Below are 23,512 nucleotides of genomic sequence, written 5' to 3' on the forward strand. Positions count from 1 at the left end.
ATACCAGTGAAATCATTTGGAGAATTAAAGAAACACTTAGAATACATTTTTAAGACAAAGATTTTAAAAATTGCATTTATTCCTTAGGTATTTTCATACAGGTTTTGTAAATTTGCATTGAGCATTCTCTGTAGAGCTGAATTGGTGATTGCAAATTCCCCTAGTTCCTCTTTATCCTGGAAGCACATTGTTTCTCCATTAATTTCTAGGGACAGTTGTGCAGGATATATCAATCTTGCCTGGAGGTTATTATCTTTCAAAGCTTGAATTATTTTGCCCCATGCTTTTCGTGATTTGATGGTTTGTGCTGAGAAGTCTGCTGTAATTCTAATGGGTGTTCCCTTGTAAATGATCTGTTTCTTGTCTCTGATGGCTTTTAATATTCTATTCTTATATTGGATTTCTGGAATTTTGCTTATTATATGCCTGTGTGTAGCTCTGTTTGGGTTGTAGGTGGCTGGGGTCCTGTATGCTTCATACATCTGAGTATCTTTACTTTTTGCTAAATTAGGGAAATTCTCCTGGATTATTTCTGTGAATAGCTTTTGTAGTTCATTTGTTTGTGTCTCTACCTCTTCTTTTATGTTCTTAATTCTTAAGTTATAGATCCTCTTATCATCTTCTAGCCTTTGTATTATTGCTGTTTGTTTCCTTGTTATTTTTAAGAAGTTTTGAATACTGCAGGACATTCTAAAAGAGAAAAATAACAAGATCCCAAAGACAGTAACAGAGAGGCCACAATGAATGGAGCAGAAAGCAAAATGAAGAAGACAAACTGACAACCAATGACAGAAAAAGAGCTCAACAGAAATGAGGCAGAGAAGGTTGGACATAATTTCTAATATAGATGGCCTAGATACCCTAAATTCTGGGAAAAAATAGAGAATAACAGGTAGAGTGGATCAAGAGATAAGGTCCACCAAGACTCTTTATAGGAAATATAATTAGACTGAAGAAGGTTATATGGACCAAAATCAAACATGAGAAAATAGAACTCAATGTGATAGGGAACCAGAGAATAATAAGGGCAACTAGACCAGTATATATGGATAGGTTGAACAGACAGGTTTTAAGACATAGCTAACAGTGTATCAGGAGTTAAAAACCACTATTACTCACACCACTCTGATTGGCTGAAACTTGTTCTGTCCTAGTTTGTATACAAGCATTGTATCTGAGGGGCATGGACGGCTATCCATAGCATAGGGGACCTCTTTAATTCACTATTAACTCAATCAGGATCCATGTATGACTTATACTGTTATATCATGACTGATCTTAGTTAAATATGACTTGTTTGATTGCTGCTTATTATTGACAGATTTTATTCAAAACCTGTAAGGTTGATGGCAACAAGTTGAGGAGTACAGACAATTATACTGAAAATGACAATGATTCACTAAAATATCCATTCTGATTTGATTACTACCTGTTTTTGTAGCTCTATGCTATCTATAAAATTGTATTTCTGTTAATTCTGTTATGTACTGATATGCTCAATTATACTTTATCTGATGATATAGCCAATCCTGTTGATGATAACCAGAAACAGCACAGTGACCAGTGCTGACAGAACTCCTTATACAGCAGATATATGTCTTTTTAGTTTTATATGTTGATAGGAAAAGTTTAGTTCTGCCTTGTTTTGTTATGTTTTCCCCTCTCACATAGAAAGGATACATGTTAACACCAAGCTTACATAAAACCTACAAGCAGTTTATGAGCACTGAACTAATGACACATGATGAAATGAACAAAAATTTTGAAAGAAAGAAAGTGGCACTGCAGTACCCAATCCTGATTCTGGAGTGTTATGATGTGAAATCCAGCAATATTATTAATCTCTATTCAGAAGAATTTTAATCTCTGTTAGGTCTCAACATAAATGAAGATATGGATAAATGCATACATGTCTAAGAATAGGATTGATAGCTATAATACTTAATTTAGTTGGATAGTTGAACAGAACTGTTTGCAGTCTCCCTGGTTGAAATCCCATTTATATGTTCCACTTGTGTACCTTGAACAACTATTTATAGGGGGACAATATGTATACATCAGCTAATGATTTATTACTGTCTACTTCTTTTTTTTTGAAAGTATGTACTATTTCTGCCCATTTCTGTCTTGTCTTTCTTTAAATAAAAAAAATTTGCATTGAGTAGTAATTTTATGAGAATAGTGTACATCTTTTTAAAAATATCACAAAATTTTGTCTTCTTGAGACAATGTTTCTGTCTCTTTGACAGAAAAGGTAACCACTCAATATATAAGTCGTATGCATTTTGTTTTTTAATATACTTGTAAATAATAAATTCTAATCAAAATTTGGGAGAGACAGATAAATACAGAAGAATCTGCAAAAATAGCATAAATGCCTGTTATGTCCATTCAGTTTCATGATAATATGCAATAAATCATCATTTCTTTCATTTTTGGCAAGTTGTATTTTTCTCACAGGAAATTTATAAGGACAATTAAATAACTGCCCTTTACCTTAGATCAAAAGAAGACCTTGAGATTCATAGATGTGGTCTTTTGACTTTTTTAAGTAACTCACTTCTAGTCACATTCTCATTTCATTTTTTATTCTTATAATCCTTTGATTTAAAATTTATATTAAAATACAGAGTACAGGGAAGTTTCAGCACAGAAGCCTAATAGTTTTTGTTGTTTTGTTTCTATTGGCAGATTTTCTGGGTTAATCTTTTTCTATAAAAAACACACGAGAAAAGATTGTTACTATTTATCTTCCAGAAATACCTTTTTGGAGAAGGTTAGCAAAGTGCCACAAATCCTACATGATGTTATTTGATTGCTGCAATGTGTCAGGGGATCCTGCTGTTAAGTAATGCACGTTTTCTTCTTTATGTTCCAAGTGTGGTACCTTCATCTGAGTGGGGCTGACATGAGCACTTAGCTCTGTTCCAGAAAACATAAGACAGACCTGCATCTTGAGGCACAATGAGAAGCACAAGAACGCATTAGTTTTTTGCTAAGAATTTTTAGAATGGAAAACAGTATATGTCACTCTAATATTTTAGTTGTATATAGGAAGTGAAGAGGCATAAAGTAATTTAGCACAATAGCTTTACCGCTGATCTCTGTACTGCCACTGTGACTTCTCAATCTTTGTAAGAGTGAGATTACCTTTTAATGTTGCAGTAGGAAAATAATATTGTATTAAAGATCAATATCATTGAAAATTAGCAAGTTATTCATTTCTTGAGAACAATATATTAAAACTATTATTTTACAAATTATTTACTTATTTGGAAATCTGGAGTTTTTCATATCATGCTTACTTTTCATATTGTTAACAATTGAATCACAATTAATGAAATGAGTATAACCTGTGATGTTTACAGAGAATACAATGTATGCTGTACTGTGTCTACTGATATGAGAAAGACCAGAATGATTACTGTCAATGAAGAAGCTTAGAAATTCATGAACATTCATGAAGTTTCATTGTATAATAGTTCCCATTAACTTGAAGTTTTAGGCACTTTATAAAATTTGAGGTGATGTAACTGAAAGTAATATATTTCTAAAGATATATAAAAATGAAAACCAAACTGCAGATAAACCTTCATTTACTCATGTTGTTTTGCAACACATTCCTCTTGAGATAAAATTGCATAATTAAGGTCTCGAGAGGATATGATCCCCTAAGTATACAATAGTAATAAAGGTATGGTGGTTTCCATAATTTTACTGTAATTTGGAACTGTGACAAGTCTAAAAATTCCAAAAAAGAAAAGAAATATCAATTTATAGTTCTAGGTATGTTTTCCTGCCCATAATTTCTTGTAAAATACATTAAGTTGAGGAAAGAAGATATTGCTAAATTTTGATTTCCTTGGATTTTAGTTTCCTGATCATTAGCTTTTTATTTTATTTTATTTATTTTGGTTTTTTTGGTTTTGATTTCAAGGCAAGATCTCACTATGTAGTACCTGATGGTATTGAACTCACTTATTTAGCCCAGGTTGGCCCCAAACTCATGATGATTCTCCTGCCTCAGCCTCCCACGTGCTGGGATTACAGGCATGTGTTACTATGCCTGGAAGATCATTGTCTTTTTATTTAAATAAAAATAGGTAAAATTATGAATGTATATTTATATATGAGATAGGAAATATGCTCCTTTTCAAACTCTTAAAAGAAAGCTGTACAATTTAGATGACCAAGATATAAAATCTTCATATTTTACATTTTACACTCAGGTTTTATTTGACTTTTCACAACTATGTCTTCATACGACACTTCCACACAGACATAATATTTATAAAATGAAAATAAAAATTGTCATATGACATTAAAGAAATTGTTCTCTACATTTCAGTGAAAAGAGCATAACATCTTCAATTCAAAATAAGGAAAGAATATGCATCAACTATATCTAGGTGATGATTTATAAAGATGTAACAGGAATTCACGTGTTTACATTTGTCATGTTAGACTGCTTTTAAGAAAGCCTCTTTGCTGACATTTGACACATTGTTGTTAGAGAATTGAATTCCTAAGTAATACCTACTTTCTCTGTTCACAGATGTATGAGCCCACTATGAATGGAAACCAGTCTCTTTGTACTACAATAACATTTGTAGCTTTGTCTTCTTTAGCAGAGTTACAAATTGTACTCTTCATCATTTTCTTAATGATGTACTTATTTACTGTGGGAGGAAATGTCACCATCATCTGTCTGATCTGGGTCACCCCTTCCCTGCATACTCCTATGTATCTCTTCCTGGTAAACCTCTCTTTTCTGGAGATGTGTTACATCACCAGTGTGGTGCCTCAGATGCTGGAGCACCTGCTGGTGAAGAACAAGACCATAAGTCTGGGGGCCTGTGCAGCCCAAATGTATGCATTTGCCATCTTGGGACTGACGAATGCTGCCTGCTAGCAACAATGGCTTATGATCACTTTGTAGCTATTTGTTACCCACTGAATTATACAATCTGGATGAGCCCTGCTGTCTGTTTGAAATTAGCTGCAGCATCTTGGATTACTGGGATGACAATGGAAGCGACTCAGATCAGCTGGACTTTCAGTCTGCCAATTCTGTGGCACAGGAATTATTGAGCACTTCTTTTGTGACATCATGCCTATAGTGAAACTGGCGTGTATTGATACTTCCAAATATGAGGTGGTGATTTTTTTTCTTTCTTTGATCATTCTTATGAGTCCTTGTCTCTTCATTTTGTGCTCCTATCTGCGTATCTTTGTGACTGTCTTCAGGATCCCTTCAGCAGCTGGTCGACATACAGCTTTCTCCACATGTTCCTCTCATATCCTGGTTGTTTCTCTGTTCTATGGCACATCTTTGTTCACTTATATCCAACCCAAGAATTCACACACTCCAGACACAGACAAGGCCACTGCACTCATGTTTACATTGGTCACACCTGCTCTGAATCCTGTCATTTACACTTTGAGAAACAAAGAAGGAAGCCTTTCACAAGGTAATGCATAGGACCGGTCTTAGACAAATGAAGTAATCTAGCTCTAGTCACTGAAAATTTTACTGTTGTGTAGAAAGGTTACTCGAGACTTCATGACCCTTCTACAGTATATATTGTTACTGATACTTTTATAGTCTAGGAACAAGAAGACACTTGGTTGTCTTTATTCTTTTCCAATGCATTAACAAAGAGGACTGAGCAGTAGGATGATCCAATTGTTTAATTATTCATTCACTCCATTATATTTCTTGAATCTTCTACGTAGTAGCTACCATGTGTTTTCTCCACCAGTGAAAATATTATGAAGGTCAGTAGGTTTCATACAATTTTTGAGTACAACAAAATATGTTTTAGAGTAGAGAAAAATGTATAGTAAATAATAATTTTATCATCAAATATTGCCTTGGAATATTTAAGTTTTTAATTGGATTATACTTACTTAATTATTCCATGTTCCATATACTTTAATAATTACACACATGCAATAATCAGTAGTTTGTATGAAGTATGTATTTTATGACTCAATTTTTAGTATGTGAGTTTTAAACCCTGTGAGGGTTCTTATTTATGCAAAATTCAGTCCTCCATTTGGTTTTATTCATCTATTTTTGTTTTCTTATACAAAACATATTTTAGAGACCTTTCTTCTTTGTGATGTTCACTCATTACTGCTATTGTTAACACTTGATAAGTGTATTGGTTTGAATACAATTTTCTTGGCACTGCTCATATATTCCAGCTCATTACCAATGTTTTTTTTTATTCATTGACTAATAAAGAAAAGACAAAGATTTCTATAATGGATAAACTCTGTAACTTTTAAAAGAATGTTGTTTTTGTAACATTAGAGAAGAGTAAGACATAGAATTTAATCATTCCGTGATGTTCAACAGAAATCAGTTGACAGAAATTTTTGTCATCCTAATGTTTCTACCAAGCACACAAATCTTAATGAAAGTTAAATTAATTTAATTGGAAGGGAATCAGCAGTGGGAAAATACTTCAAGCAAGCAAATAAAACCAGAAAGAGGCAATATTGATGTTGAGTGTCAGAACTTGCTACCCAATTTAACCTTGGAGAAATCATGTGAAACATATTTCAAAAATGTACTTTCCTTAGGTTCAGTTAACTGGAGAATATGTACACCTGTTTTCACAAAGCATTGCAGAAACCTTAATTAGGAGTATTTTAATACAGACACCACTGTTCTGCTGCTGACTGCTGCTGACGTGCCCTCAGGATCTAGAAATGCCCCCAGGAAAACTGATTATCTATTGGCAGCTGGAAAACATGTATTGAATCTTGAAATAAGATTGAAGGGGTTTAGGAGGTGACAACGTCTGTAAAATTTACAAATTTTTGTACAGAAGTCATTTTTTATACATATACCTATTATATTAAACAAGGATGAATTGTTGGTTCTACATGATAATAATTGTGTTGCATGTAGCACAATCATCATGCCTACTTCATTCTTTTCCTCTATTCTTATCTGTCTGTATTTGGGCAGTAGAAGAGCAATTCTGATAGGATACACATAGAGGTATATATATCACGGATATATTTTACAGGAGAAAGGATAAACCATAGCAATACTATCTTCATGAAGTTCAACTTTCCATTCATCTGATGACTTTATGTTTCTGAAACATTATCTTTCTTAGAATAACCTTCACAAATAAAAATGTAACAATGTAAAAAAATTTCCTTTACAATAAACATAAATGAGATTTTAAAATTCCTGTATGAAATTCTGTTCAAAAGACCCTTACCCTTTTAATGTAGTCTAAAACAATGCAATAATTGAATTGGAGCAATTATTTTTGGGTAATGTTTATATGTTGTGATTAAATGTTTCAAGAAATATAGAGAATGAGTAAGTACACACTCAGATATTGAATAGTTACACAAAATAGATATTTGTTTGACTTTGTAACAAGGTTTGATGAAAATCATTGCCATTTCAGCTGTGTTGTGATATTCACTTGCAGTCTGAAACTGAGTTTTCTTTTCTTTTTTTTTGGAAGGGAATTAAGGCAATAGAATGCAACAAAATAGTGAAAACAATATTGAATTTCAAAAACAAGAAAGAAGGAAATCCCCCACAGTTGCTATATTGCACATTTTTAGTCTCTAAACAGATGTATAGACTACTGGCCCCAGGCCTGCAAAGTTAATCAATCAATATAAGCATTAAGTTGTTTTTGTACCTCAGTTGCTATCATCCCTGTCTGTGTTCCTCTGAGTCAGCAGGTTGCCTACAGAATGTTTGTGTGTGTGTGTGTGTGTGTGTGTGTTTGTGTGTGTTCTTGTTCAGCAGCTTATGTGCTGGCTGGCTCACAGGATGAGCTGGCTGACTTGGTTCTTTTCCCTGCCCGATGGTTGTTGCTGGCTCCTGGGAAAGACAGGATGATTTCTTCTCAAATTGAGTTTTCTTAAGGAGTTTATTGTATTTCTAGAAATCTTGGGTTTACTTCTCACCATAATTTATGCTTTTGCATATTGTATACTCTTATACTAAAAAATTAACTATTTAAAATATTATTGAGAAGTGAGCTAAATTTTCTGCAAATAGATGCAATACATATTTTAGATATGAAATCTTGAGAATTAGCTTTTGTTATTTATTTAATTATAATGTTATTTCATGGCAAGTTTTCTCAATATTCTTACCTGTTTTCAAGAAAATCAAATAATGAAATATTTTAGGTCAATGTAAATTGAAGAAATTAAGTTAAATAACTAAGATTGACTCTACACTTGAGAATGTCATTAAATTGATACCCATAGCATTATTTACTGGTTACAGAAAAAGATTACAGAATTTTGTCTGTGTATATAAGCTTACGTATTTTCTCAGCCTTTGATATTGTTATACAAACATTTTCTCTTTTTTATTTTTAAATTGTGATAGAATTTTTGCCCATTTTCTGTTCTTTTATATATTGAAATGCAGCATTCTTCAATAAAATTATTCAATTCAAATTACCATTCAGGTCCTAACCTTAGGAGAGTGAGACTCAGAAGTGGAAATGTTAATAAAATAACAACCACAGAACATATATTTGGAAATTTTAATTTCAGAGAGTAAAGTACACATCATTATATCAAAACTCAAAAGTATATCCACTTCTTATGACTGAACAATATGAATGTGTGCTCTTTCCTGCTGGGAAGACGTGAGCATCTCAGTTTCACACAGGGTCGACTCATGCTTTTACTAAGAAAATGTTTTAAAATATTCTCAGTCTCCAATGCCTGTTGAATTCTAGAAATATGATCGAAATCCACAAAAACAAAAAAAAAAAAGATTTTTACCAAACTCATGTTGCATTTTCTTGCTTTGACTTCAAAACAAAGGTTTAAACATGTAGTGAGAAGCTGTGCATTGGTTTAGAGGACTTTGATGAAGTTCCAAAAAAGCCAACATTAAAAAAATACTCTAAGATATATGGAATAAGAAGGTATGTTTAGATATGGTATTTAAGAGTAAATTTTATCATCAATGAGACGATTTCTAGTAGATGGTTAATTCTTTGAAAATTGTCTGCCACTCATCTCTGATTTTTTTTTTGTTATTGTACCAGGAATTGAACTCAGGACCTTGCTAGCCAAGCAGAGCTATGCTCCTAAGCTATATGCCCACCTCATTTCTGATTTTAAGTGTCATAAATACCTAGTAGGCTTTGCCTCTATAAACTACCATAAGAGTAAATTTGATAGCATATTTTGTGGAGCTACTGTTTTAAATTTGTGACAGTTATACTGTGGACTTTATCACTCATTAAACAAATTCAGATAGGGACAAATTCAGATGCTGAAGGAAAAAAAAATATTTTAAGTAGTGGTTACCTTAGGGAAAAAAAGAAAAATTGGAGAGGTTGATAAAAGAGTCTGTAGTATATTATAGTTTTACACTACACAGGAGATAACAATAACGTAATATATTTTTAAGAAAACTAGAAGAGAAAGTTTTGAGTGCCTTTGCCACTAAGAAATGATAAGTATTTGAGGAGATAAATATATTTAATGATAGTTAATCTATGAATGTGTATGTATCAAACATCACACGGCACCTCATAAATATGTAAATCTTATCTTTTTATTTATCAAATGTACAAAAAAGGAGAAAATAAATTCTAAAGAAGTCTACAAGTAAACCACTAACAATTAGACTTACTAAAAAAGGTAGAAAATCATACCAGGTATCTACATATCCTCACCTGTTTATGAGGCAAACCCATGGGAGGTATTTTACTCATTGAAATTTTAAGTCTTCAAAGAGACTTTATGGGATTACTGGAAGACATTACATTATATTGAAGGTATGTTAAGGGGTAATTTTAAAAAAGATTTTGATGCCTATAAAACATCTTATTGTCTCACTAGTGTGAGAAGCTAAACAGGTAAATATGATCTAAAATGTACAATAGATACTGTGAGTTTGGGAGCAATGGCTCAAAAGAAAAGAGAAACTGTGATGCAGGAACAGAGAAAGCAAAAAAGGAAAAAGAAAAGAAAAAAAAATATATATATACACTCAATATAGTTACAATAGTTATAGAGTTAGTTTCTTTTAGTTCACTGAAAAGAAAGATTTGTGCTAATATTGTTTGGAAAACATTTCATGCCTATATCTTGTAATCTGAGTAACTACTATGAAGATAATAATACAATGTATTGATTATTGTTACTCCCCTATAGGCTTGTTTTGAAACTCTGGTTATTTTTATTTTTTCCTCTTTAAAATAAAAATAAAAAAAATGAAACTGTAATTCCCCATGCTTTCTGAAATATATAACCTGTGTCCAATTTAAGCTCTATCATAGCAGTGATGTTTCAAATGACCTTATGTTTAAGCAGAGCTTGGCTTATATAAGTCAGAGTTTGGGGGCAAATGTGAACATACAGACTAGGACAATTTTTCATACCTAAAAATTACTAAGAATTTGAGGTTCATCAGAGGAGACTTTAAAGCAGAGTTGTAAAGTAATGGAGTGGCCTGTATGTGGAAAAATATTGTACACGTAGGTAAAAATGTAGTGAATATATTTTAAATCTATCTGAGGAGAACTACAAAATTTTGGTGAAGAAAATCAAAAGACAACTAAATACACAGAGAGCTATACCATGTTCACATTTATAAAGATTCAATATTTTCACATTGTCAGTTCTTCCCATGTTAATCTATAAATTAACTTGATCTAGATTCAACAAGACTCAAATCACATCATTTTCATGATGTAGACAAGCTAATTATTAACATGTACCCAATAAAATCTTGACAGAGAAAAAAGTTGGAAGATTTATATAATTCTATCAGAAGACTTATTATCAAGGCATAGTAACCAATTCAATGAATTACTGGAGAAAGAATAGAGAATATCTCGATGGGATGAAATGGAATAGAAAGATCATTAGTATACAGTTTGTACATATACCAAAACATTGCATGCCATTCCATAAATATGTGTAACATCCACATTAGTATAAGCAGCTGGTCTTTGACAGAAGCTAAATGTTTATAGCTAAGTGCCTTGGGAGCTGGATTTTGATTGGAAGATGTGGGTTACTGGAGACATAACCTGGAAGGGAATAAATGTGTCTCCAGTTTCTCTTCTCATTTTCTTCTTCCTGGCCACAATGAATTTAGCAGTTTTCCTGCACCCACGGCTTTCCATCATACCATTTCTGTCTTGGGGCCAACCAACGTGAACTGTAATTGTGAGCCAAAATGAGCCTATTCTCCCTTTGTTATAGGTGTTGGGTATTTTGGCACAGTGACTAAAACAGTGGTTGATGTCTAAGTAAAAAATAATTTTTACAGTAAAGATATATTGCTATCAATTCCCCTAAAGATACTTGCCCTCACTTTGAACAGAGTTATCACATTGTTTGTGCCACTTTCTGAAACAAGTCTGGAAGTTCTAATTTGAAAATGTCTTTAATAAGAGCTATAAAAATTTCAGTGATTCCTGCAGCTGAGTACCATCCAACAAAAATGTGGGATAATGAAATTTTATGATGCATCCTTATCCTCATGCACTTTGTTCAGTATATCTGGAAACCACAGATTTCTGGCTATTCCTTAAAGTCAAAATGATCATAACACGTACGTGTTTGTATTGATTTAGGATACTGAGGCAGCCACAAAAGACCAACTAAAGATGTGTAGGAAAGTGTACTTCAAAACTACTTCAGAAAGTGGACAAAACAATGTTATAAGTGTGTTTGAAATGAAAGGCAGTGTTTTAAATATGATTAACTACAATGTTTCATTTATTATAATTTTTTAATTTAAGCATTCATTACAGTTTTAGATCATACTTCACATTTTAACTAGCTGTATTAGAAATACAATATTTTCCTGATCATTCATATTGCTTTATAACAATTGAGTCATAAGTAATGAATAAAGAAAATGCCATCTGTGAGGTTTATAGAGAATACTTTGAGTCCTATACTATACTCAGTTACAATTTCTTACAAGGAAACAGATGATCACTAAATGACTTTTAAAAAGATTACTATGGCAAATATCCATAAAATTTAATAATATTTCAGTTGTAAAATAGGCACAATTATAATCTTATCAGAAATTAAGTGAAGTAACTGATAGCACTGGATTATCTTTGAAAATGCATTCAAAAGACAAAATTGAAATTGCACATTAAACACACATTGTTGTTGTTTTTGATATATTCCTCTTGAGACTAGCATAATTAAGTGATATCATTGATGTAATCCCTGTTGACTCTAAAAGGAATAAAAGCACTGTGCTTTCTGTCATTATGCCATAATTTGAAGATGTAGCAAGTCCAGAAGTTCAAAAAGAAAAAGTGAGTTTACTTGTGGTTCTAAGTATGTCCTCATTATGTGGCGTTCCTATAATATTGCATAAATGCTGCAGAAAAGAGATTCTGTTTCTTTTAGTTTTCTAAAGATTAGCTGCCTAATCATTGGCTTGTTATGGTCACACAAAAATGAGTAAAAAATTTTTTGTAAAGTTATAGATAATAGCTGGTAATATATTCCATTTTAGGAACTTTAGTATGCATAGAAGTTTGCAGAATTAAGATTAGAATATAGCACTTTTATATTCTTTGCTATATTTATGTTTTACATCACTCCTTTATCTTATCATGTCTTCATAACTAAATAACAGCTTATATAATTAATTTATAGTAAGATATAAGAATAATGAGAATCCAGAACTTAGAAGTCTATTTTCCTACAAATTTCTGTAGGAATCTACAATTATTTAAAAGGGGGAGAAAAGTTTCACGAATTTTAATTGGGTATTTATTATGAAAATGTAATAGAGAAATTCAGTTGTCTAGGTTTCATCTCAAACCTTTGGTTTTAGGAATTTTTTTTTTTTTTTTTTTTTTTTTTTGGTACCTGGAATTAAACTCATGACCCTGTGCTACCCAGGCAGGGACTCACGCCACTGTGCTAAACCCCTGGCTCCAAACAACTGCTTTTAGAAAAGCTCTTTTTCTGAAGATTGATAACTGACTTACATGACTGAATTCATAAGCACTATCCACCTTCAGTGTTATCTTTGCAGATGGCTAACTTTGTGCCCATGATGAGTGGAAACAAGTCTCTTTGCACTAAATTCACATTTGTGGCTTTTTCTTCTTTAGCTGACTTACAAATTGTACTCTTCATCATTTTCTTAATAATGTACTTATTTACTGTGGGAGGAAACATCACAATCATCTGTCTGATCTGGGTCACCCCTTCCTTGCACACTCCTATGTATTTCTTCCTGATGAACCTTTCCTTTCTGGAGATGTGCTACATCACCAGTGTAGTGCCTCAGATGCTGGTGCACCTGCTAGTGGAGAACAAGACCATAAGTCTGGCGGCCTGTGCAGCACAGATGTACATATTTGCCATCTTGGGACTGACAGAATGCTGCCTTCTAGCAGCCATGGCTTATGATCGCTTTGTAGCTATTTGTTACCCATTGCATTATACTCTCCGGATGAGCCCTCCTGTCTGTTTGAAATTGGCTGCAGCATCTTGGATCACTGGGATGGTGGTAGAATCATCACAGATCAGATGGATCTTCAGTCTGCCTTTTTGTGGAACAGGAAAGATTGAGCACTTCTTTTGTGACATCATGCCTGTAGTTAAACTGGCTTGTGTGGATACTTCCCACCATGAGATTGTGATTTTTGTTGTTTCTGTCCTCTTTATTATGAGTCCTTGTTTTCTCATTCTGTGCTCCTACATACGCATTGTCTTAGCAATACTAAGAATCCCTTCAGCAGCTGGCAGACACAAAGCTTTCTCTACATGTTCCTCTCACGTCCTTGTTGTTTCTCTGTTCTATGGCACAGCCTTGTTTACTTATCTCCAACCCAAGAATGCACACACTCCAGACACAGACAAGGCCACTGCACTCATGTTTACGTTGGTCACACCTGCTCTGAATCCTGTCATTTATACTTTGAGAAACAAAGAGGTGAAGGAAGCCTTTCGCAAGGTAATGCATAGGGACTGTCTTAGACAAATGCACTGATCTAGTGCTTGGTACTAAAAATTTTACCCCTGTGCAGAGAGGTTATCCAAGGTTTTATGACTCTACCAGTGTATACTTTCATTGATAGCTTTATACCCTAGGAACCAGAGAACATTTGTGTTTCTTTCCTCTTTTTCGATTATGAAAAAATGAATTATGGAGTAGGATGATTCAACTTACTCATTCATTCAAATTCATTCAAATATATTTCCTGAATATCCTAAGTAGTAGCTGTCATTTTCTTCTTTTGCAGTGGAGATATTATGAAGTTTTGTATGTTTCATACCATTTTATGAAGAAAACAAAATAGTCTTCTTGAGAAATGAAACAAGAAAAAAAGAACATTAAGAAATTCTTTTGCAGTATTAAATGTAGAATTTAACTTCTTAAGTAGATTATATTCCCTTCATTATTCTGTCCTACATATACTTTACTATTCATACATCCAAAATAATCAATATTTTGTAAACAGCAATGAGTGATGTACATGTTTGCTTAATTTATAATATTTGAATTGTAAATCTATTATAGATATAGTTTATCCACACTAAACTAGTAACTTTGCTTATATTCATTTATATTTTGCTGTTATTTTCTACAAATAATGATTAAGAGAAAATTTTCCTCATATCACTGGTATTACACTTGTTGTGAACCCTCTTTAGGTATAGTGGTTTCAATATAAATTTCTTTTGGCAATGCCCATGTTTTCAGCTCATTAGTGATATCATTTTTATTCTTTTAATATAATGAAAAAGACTTCCATAAGAGATGAACTCAGTTATTTAAATAAACGTTGTTTTTGTTTGTTACTCTTATTTTTTATTCAATACTATTCTTTTAACAACTACTATATAAGACAGGTAGTAAGTTAGATATTAGAAATATAATGTTTTGTATGACAAATTTGGGCTAGATTTCATGAAGATTTGAGCTCAATTGGGAGAAATATTAAATATATTAACAACAAAAGCAGAAAATATTCATTTTTTTTAAGGTGACTACTAGAAATGGCCTTTGGTAGGACTGAATGTCCTACTGCCGTGGCACTGGATCTTGAAATGAAAATGTGTGGCACTGGATCTTGAAATGAAACGTTAAAGGAGTTAGGAGGTGATGGTCAGTAAATTCTATCAGTTTTCCAAATAGAACTTAATTGTTGTATGTGTTATATTAAAAGAGGATGCAGTATAGATATGTATCATAAAAACTGGGTTAAAATGAAGATAATCGTTATACTTCTATAATTATTTTCTCTTCATTTGCTACCTTTAAGGAGTACAAGGATGGTTCTGAAAGGATAGAGCAAGAGCTGTGCAACATACACAAGAAGAGACAAATTGTATCTTATCAATATTGTTATATTAAAGTTCAACTTTCTACTCAACTACTGACTTATTTATATTTTTGAAATTATTACATTTCTTAGAGTAACCTGCACAAATATACATGTAATGTCATACAAGACTGTCCTTGATAATGTTAACATGTTCACATTGAATGTGACTATGTGAATTACTTTTGCAAAATTATGAAACCAGAGTGTGTTGTGATATTCATCTGAAATCACAAATTAATTTTCTTTAATGGATTACTATATGTCTAGCAATTGTGAATCTACTTTTAGATACAATTTAGGATTCTACATGCCCTATCTTCTTACTGCATCTCCATTTATCATAGCAGAACATTATATCATATTGTCTCTTTCTGACTTTGAGATGTAATGAACTTAATGAATCCCTCTCATACACACAAAGACCCCCACGCAGAGCCATACCCACACAATCACAGTGGGCTAACATTTGCCAGTCATCATCGGGTGTCTGATGTATATAGTTTGCTTTCACTTGCAAACACTTTCTGCTCTGCAAAACCTAATAGAGGACTTATCTGAAATATATCACTTAAAGAGCAACAAAGAAAAAAAACATATGATCGTATCAGAAAGACTTTTGACAAAATCTGACACCCTTTCATAACAACAATTTTTAAAAGTAGGTGTAGAAGACCTTTACCTAAAGCTGATGAAAGTTGTGCATGACAAAACAATGACCAATATCAAATTACATGAGAAAAATTGAAAACATTTCCCGTAAAATCAGGAACAAATTAAGGATACCTACTATCATCATTCCTGTTAAACACAGTACTTGAAACGTTATATAGGGCAATCAGGCAAAACAAATAAGTAAAAAGGATAGGCATAGGAAAGGAAGAAATAAAATTATCATTATTTGAAGATGACATGATATTCTCCATAAATTTTTAGAACTTCCATAAAAAACTCTTAGAATAACCAATTTCAACAGTGTAACAACAATTAAAATACAGAATCAGTAGCAGTAATGTACACCATTAATGAACTCAATGAGAAAAAATTAGAAGGATAATACCAGTTATAATAGTACCAAGAAAATTAAATATATAAGTATTATCCTTGCCAAGGAAAAGAAAGAATTATATTAAGAAAATTACAGTATTCTGAAAAAGGAGATTGAAGAAACATCAGACATTGAAAAATGTCTCCTCTTCCTGGATAGTCAGAATCAGTGTTTTCAAAATGGCCATACTTGTAAAATTGATCTATAGATTCTATAGTATCTCAATCAAAATACCAATATTCCTCACAGAACTAAAGAAAGCAATCTTAAAATTCATATGACCCCATAGAAGGTCCAGAATATCAAAAGCAATCCTGCTAAGCAGGACAAAAAGGGAGGCATCAAAGTACCTGACTTGAGGTTGTGCTACAAAGCTGCAGTGATTAAAAATGGCACAACATTGGCCCCAAAACAGACATGAAAAAACAAAACAAAATAGAGGATTAGAAACATACCTAGACACATTCGGCTATTTGATTTTTGTCAGAGTGGCCAGGAACATATGCTGGAGGAAAGATAACCTATTCAACAACTGCTGTTGGACAAATTGGCAATTTGCAGGAGACTGAATCTTGACCCATACGTCTCATAGTGTACTAAACCAAAATCAAAGGGATCAAAGATCTAAACGTTTAAGCAGAACCAATGAACTAAAATACAAAACAGGTGAAACACTTTAAGTCATGGGTCTAGGCAACAACTTTCTTAACAGAATTTCAATTGACAAGAAATAGCAGTGAGAATCAACAAATGTGATTATATTAAAGTTAAAAGCTTCTGCACAAAAATAGTCAAATGAAAACCTACAAATGGGTAAAATTTTTGCCACTTATTCTTCAGAGAGAGAGAGAGAGAGAGACAGAGAGAGAGAGACAGAGAGAGAGAGAAAGAGAGATCTAATATCTAGAATATACAAATAACTAAGATAATTAGCACTCAAAATAAAACACCCAAATGAATAAATGAACAAGTGAAATAATCATCCACTTCTCAGAAGAACTACAACAGCCAATAAATATATGAAAAAAATGTTGAACATCTCTGGCCACTAGATAAATGCAAATTTAAAAAATGTTAATATTTTATGTTACACAAGAAACAATGGCCATCATCAAGAAATCAAGGAATAACAAATGCTCATATGCTATGGTGAGAATGCAACCTTCCTGGATTGTTGGTGGGGATGTAAACTATTACAACCATTGTGGAAACTAGTGTGGTTATTTCACAAAGAGCTAGAGTTAGAAATTTCATTTGAGCTAGCTATTTTGTTTCTATTCATCTTCCGCAAACAACTAAATACATATAACAATGATACATGCGTATCAATGTATAACAGCACAACTCATAATGACTAAATCCTAAAAGCAGCCTGCATACCTATCAACAGATGAATAGATAAAGAAATGTGGTATATATACCTAATAGAATACTACTTTGTTATAAAGAGAAGGATGAGTTCAAGACATTTGTAGGAAAGTGAACAACTTTGAAAAATACAATGTTAAGTGAAATAAATCAGATACACAAATTTAATATTACATGGTATGCTCATTTGCACAAGGCAAAGTACAAATAAAGAGCAAAGTAGAAGATTCATAGGAGGAGATGAGACCGATTTTGTGCAAATAGGAAGGCAGCTGGGTGAGTGAAGGCAAAGGGAGAGGGAAGAGGAAGTGGAAACAAAAAGGTTTAAGTTTTGTCATTTACATGTCCCAAATTCCTACCATGGATGTAAACATTATATGTCATAGCATGAACTACAAGTAATGATAACAATTAGAATGATTATGTGGTAAAGTGACTTAGAAATGAATGGAGGGAAGTAGGTGAAAAAGAGAAGTGAATTAAAAAGCAGTCTATGGGGGTCTGGGGATTTAGCTCAGTGGCATAAGCACCTGCCTTGCAAGCAGGCGGTTGTGAGTTCGATCCCCAGTACTGATAAAAATGAAAAAGACAAAAAACAAAAAACAAAAAAAAAAACAATCTATGTTATATAAAGGCACTTAAAATGACTATAACTCCATATACTGCAAGCATGTACTTAAAATAAATATATTTCTGGAGACAAATATGTCTAACATAATTTGAATGTTGTGCAATGTATACAATTATCAAAACATCATACATATATATTCTGACAGAAACATAATAAATTTACTGAAATAATACTTTGGGAAGGAGTAATTAAATTACTTTGCTTATACACAATTACTTAGAGTGAAAATGAGCCATTTTCTGGGTAATGGGCACTCCATTTTTCTAAGGTGGGAAAAGGAACCTAAAAATTTGGCTACTGATTCTGAAGTTAAACTTAATGGATTATTAGTTTATTATTTTATCTCAAAGTTATTTTCCAATACTTTCAGAGTTACATGAGTTCAATTTATTCATTTTTAGTGTTATTTTATTATGTTTTTTGTTTCACTCTGTTTTGGTTCTGGCAATATTTGCCATAGGACACAGAACCTCAAGTATGCTAGTTAACTGGTCTACCATTGAGATACAATCCAAGCTCCTTTGTGCTGGTTATCATATTGAAAGTTAGGAAGATCTATATTGAAAGATTTTTCTATACAGATGAAATCTTTCATTAGGTGTTTAAAAAATAGTTCATCATTACCTTCTGTTTTAGTGGTGGTGAACCTGTAGAAGTGACAATGATAATAACAGCTGGCTGCAGCACGTGTGCCACAGGTTCACTTCTGCTACTTTATTTCATCCAAACTTGCTCCATGTTCACTGTCCAGGCTTCCCCCTGCTCCAGACTCAGTCTGTGATGTTGTTTTATTTTGTATTTCATCTTGTTCAGAATTTAAAAAAAAAAATTGCTCCCGCTTCCAAAGAGTTCACATTTTTTCTTAAATACATATATATCTAATTCCTATTTGGTATTAAATATATTCTTGATCTTAACTATCTAGAAATGAATAATAACAATGGACAGGTCTGCCATGAGGCAGCACAGAATTTCATAAGAGAAGCCCATAAAACTTTTAAAAAGGTAAGAAATAATGTGTAGAAACAAATACTGATTGAGAAGAGAGGCTGGGGATTTAGTTCAGCAGCATAAGCGCCTGCCTTGCAAGCAGGCAGTTGTGAGTTGGATCCCCAGTACCAATAAAAAGGAAAAAGACAAAAAAAAAAAAAAAAAAAAAAAAGAAAGAAAGAAAGAAAGAAAGAAGAAATACTGATTGAGAATAAAAAAGTTTGAGAGAAAGATTGTGAGGAATAGAAGTGTTTCTTCAAATATAGGTTCCTTAAAATGACTTTTAATATAGGAACTGGAATTTGAGGGGGAAATGAGGGTGAAGATCAGGCGAGAAGTAAAATATTACAGGATGGAAATAAAGTTACAGTGGACAACATGGCAAGTAAGGGAAAAAATGGAAACAAGGAAATTGGGATAGGTAGTTAGGAACTATACCGTCTGTTTTGCTGATTACTCAGAATCCCTATTTCAAATAAGTTTTACGAAACAAATGGAAAGGTAGAAAAGTTATTTCCAGACCTACAAACAGATTCTTTCATATAATTCTATATCCTGTAGTTTTCTTCACTTGCCAATGACTGAATCTATATTCAAAATGGCAGAACAATTAATTAGGCAGAGGCTTCAAGTGACTAAATGGAGTAAGGCCATCTTTCCTACCATCCATAAAACAAATAAAAATTACTGCCATTCATGTTGCATATTTCACTTTAAACTTTATGGAGATAATTTTCTACATTGTTAAAACTGGCAAAATTAGTTTTTCTTACTGAAATAAAGAGTGGTGGGAGCAGGAGCAGGGATTCTGGGTTGTTGGTAAGTTAATGATTCTTATCACTAGTTCTGTTCTTGTAGGTCTGTTTGGTTTGTGAAAAAAAAGGGGGGGGCTGCTTAGTCTTGACAATTGCATGTTCTGTATATTTGACTTCAGTTGACTATTTTTAATTGTCTCGTGTATTGTGACAGTGATTTTAAAGCATCTTTTATAGCTGCTATTGTTTATGTACCTAACAGTGTATAGAAAAAGAAATGTACTTGAAATGTACTTTATATCTATAATAAAGATTTTTCTACTTGTTAGATGTAAACACATAGAAAATAGATATAAACACATTTGAGTTTAATATGTCTGTCTAGAGAATCTCAATATAGGTCTAACTTTCAGTCATTAGAACCTAAAGCTAATGAAGATCCTTAGCTTTAATTGAATCTAACTTTCTATTTTATTTGTCAATGAGAACATATCTTGGCTTTCTAGATCTAAATTTGATTTAGTCTCATAATTGCCCATTTAAGATGGCTTTCAGAGAATTAATCAAATAAGTAAAAGCAAACACTTTTTTGAATCAATATGGATTAGAATTTTGGTAACAGTCATGGATTTTCACACTATAGATTAGTGGATTTTATGTTTCTTTTTAAAAAATACACTTTCCATGCACTTGTAAGCTGAGTTAGGTTTTGTTAAAACCCACTTTGCAATTTACAATACAAAACCATGTCAAAAAGTAGATTTTGTACTGTTTTTAAAAATGAGCTTATTAATTATAAAGTTTTCTCCATTAAATAGATAATTGTAATATATTTAAAAATCCCAGTACAGTGTTTTCCAGGGTAAAGTTTTCCTCTCTAAATTTCATTCTGTGGGGTAATCCTCTTGGGACTAGTGGCACAGACTACAAAAAGGAGTATAGTTCTTGCAGTCTTTGAAACTACAAAACAAGCTATTGTATTTCTCAGAAAGAAATCTCCACACCTTGCAGATTTAGGAAATGAAATATAAAATATTTTTATTCAAAACCAAGGAACATATCCTGAAAACTTAATATTATATAAAGTGGAGAACACTGTCTCTTTAAAACAAATTATGAAAAATGAAATCAGATTCTTGTCATGATAAAATATTTGAACTTATACACCCTGAGTGTATATTGCTGATGCTAATCTAGTACTTTTGAATGACAACTTAGACATATGGGTTAAAGCAACATAACGTATGGGATATGAAACTGAGATATTGCCTCTGTCCGGAACCTTGATAGAAGAAGATAATTCAGAAATGAAGGTTTGGAACAACTGTATATTTATTTTAATCATACTAACTCTGTTGCATGAAATTAGAGGAAAAAGGATTCTTTTGTAAAATCATGATATTGTGGGGCATCAAAGTAAAGCTGTTTTTGGTTTAGAAAACAAACATTAATCTTTTTTATAATAGAGAATCACTTGTATGGGAATTTGAAACCTTTTATTTTGTAAAAATCAAGTCTGAGTAGACATTCTTCTCAGCATACAACTTTTATTAAATGAATGTATGTTTAATTCTGATAATTATAATTGCCTGTGCCTCTAATATATTTAATATTTGTGAATATTATGAAATACGAAACTGAAAAATTGGATTTTTCCTGAACTTGATTGAATTCTTGCAATTTTTATTATAAAACTTTTATTAAATGAATGCAGTTTTCATCTTGATAACTATAATTGCCTCCAATGCCTCTAATGCATATGATTCTTGTGAATATTTTGAAATATGAAACTGAAAACATGGATTTGTTCTAAACTGAGTTTCTGTAATACTTATTGCTATATTTAATTAAATATAATTTCAAAACTTCATACAAAAGTCTATTTTCATATTTTAATTAAGAAGAAACTTCATTAAAGAGACTTAACCACACTAATACATTATCTAATCAGCTACAGATGCTTTTGGGGCTATAATGGTGATGAGAAACTTATATATGATTATTTTACTGTCAACCAGCATGCTTTTTTATTACAGGGTTAAGAAACAAACTAATGTTGTCAGGTATTATAAGAAGAATTTTATTTTGTAATTTAAATGTATGCTAAAGAGTAAAGAATCTACTGATTTTATCCTTACACTTTACATAACTCATCTTTTGTCAGTTGAGGTTTTCATATGCTTATTCATTTTAATTGGTTTTTTTTTTTTTTTTTTTTTTTTTTTTTTTTTTTTGGTTCCGTGGATAGACCTCACCACCTTGTGCTTGCCAGGAGACACTTACAGTACTAAGCTAAATTTCCAGTCCCTTAACTGGTTTTAAAAATGACTTTTACTCTTTTCCTTTTAGTACATGTGTAGTGAGTACATTTGTTGTGGGGAGTTTGTATATGTACATAACACATGTTAATTCGTATTTTTGTCCCATTCCCCTCTCATTCTCTCTGCTCCTTCCAAGTCTTCTGTCCTTTCCCATTTGTAAAAACTTGTGTTTCCATGTTTATCTTCAGATCTTTTTAAAGAGTTCTCTCTCTTCTCTGCCTTCATCTCTTGATCTCCTTCCCACTTGTAAAATGTCCCCTATTATCTGTATTTTATTTTGCACATATGCCTTTTGACTAATATGGACTGTAACGTTGAACATTAAAAATTTCCCTAATGAGTTAGTCATATTTGAATAACCAAAATAAGGGATACAGACAATATTAGTAAAATGATCAACTGACAAAGAGAAAGAAAAAAAAAAAAGAGGTCAGAAAATGTTAGGAAAACAATCTTAGTAATCTTGCAATCATTTATAGTCATTCAAGATGTTTTTGCAATTTATAACACCATAGGTGGAATATATAAAGTGTAATCAATTTCAAGTTAACATATTATCCAATAACAAATTATCCATAACATATTATCCATAACCAGTTAACATATGATCCAATATTCTTTTTAGGGTAAATACTCTTGTTCTTCAGCAAACAATAGTATCCTATTGAGCTACTCATGGCCTGTAAGTCAAACAGACCTGTGATCTATAAGAAGACAAAAAAGGATGAAAAAGTACTAAAAGTTAACATAATTGTTACATGTTATATTATATACTAGAAAGAAAATTGATGGGGGATGTAAATAAGACAAAAGAGGCTACCATGGCAAACCGAGAAACATATATTTTCTTACTATGCTTGACATTTTGTTTCATAAATCCTTCCTCTGTCACTGCAAATATTCAGTAAACCACACTATTATTATTAAAAATGAATAATACATTGGGATATGTTTTATAAGTGCTTTGATGTATATCAGAGACAAGAGGGCAATCACTATATGAGCATAAATAGAATTATGATTTTTCAAAAGCTATTAATAAATGTGTAAAAAGAGTA

The 23,512-nt window shown here is 32.2% G+C and overlaps 1 protein-coding gene and 1 pseudogene across 1 annotated transcript; both read left to right on the forward strand.

Moving 5' to 3' along the window:
* Positions 1-4,570: 4,570 nt before the first annotated feature.
* On the forward strand, positions 4,571-5,507 carry LOC106028954 (olfactory receptor 10A5-like; annotated as a pseudogene).
* Positions 5,508-13,042: 7,535 nt separating this feature from the next.
* Positions 13,043-14,005, forward strand: LOC100719069 (olfactory receptor 10A5-like). The gene has a single exon (XM_003476005.2). The coding sequence runs from the start codon at positions 13,043-13,045 to the stop codon at positions 14,003-14,005; it is 963 nt and encodes a 320-aa protein (XP_003476053.2).
* Positions 14,006-23,512: the final 9,507 nt, after the last annotated feature.

The sequence above is a fragment of the Cavia porcellus genome, unplaced genomic scaffold (assembly GCF_034190915.1).
Source record: "Cavia porcellus strain 051 isolate PalLab524CR breed Dunkin Hartley unplaced genomic scaffold, mCavPor4.1 scaffold_8, whole genome shotgun sequence".
Taxonomy (NCBI): Eukaryota; Metazoa; Chordata; class Mammalia; order Rodentia; family Caviidae; genus Cavia; species Cavia porcellus.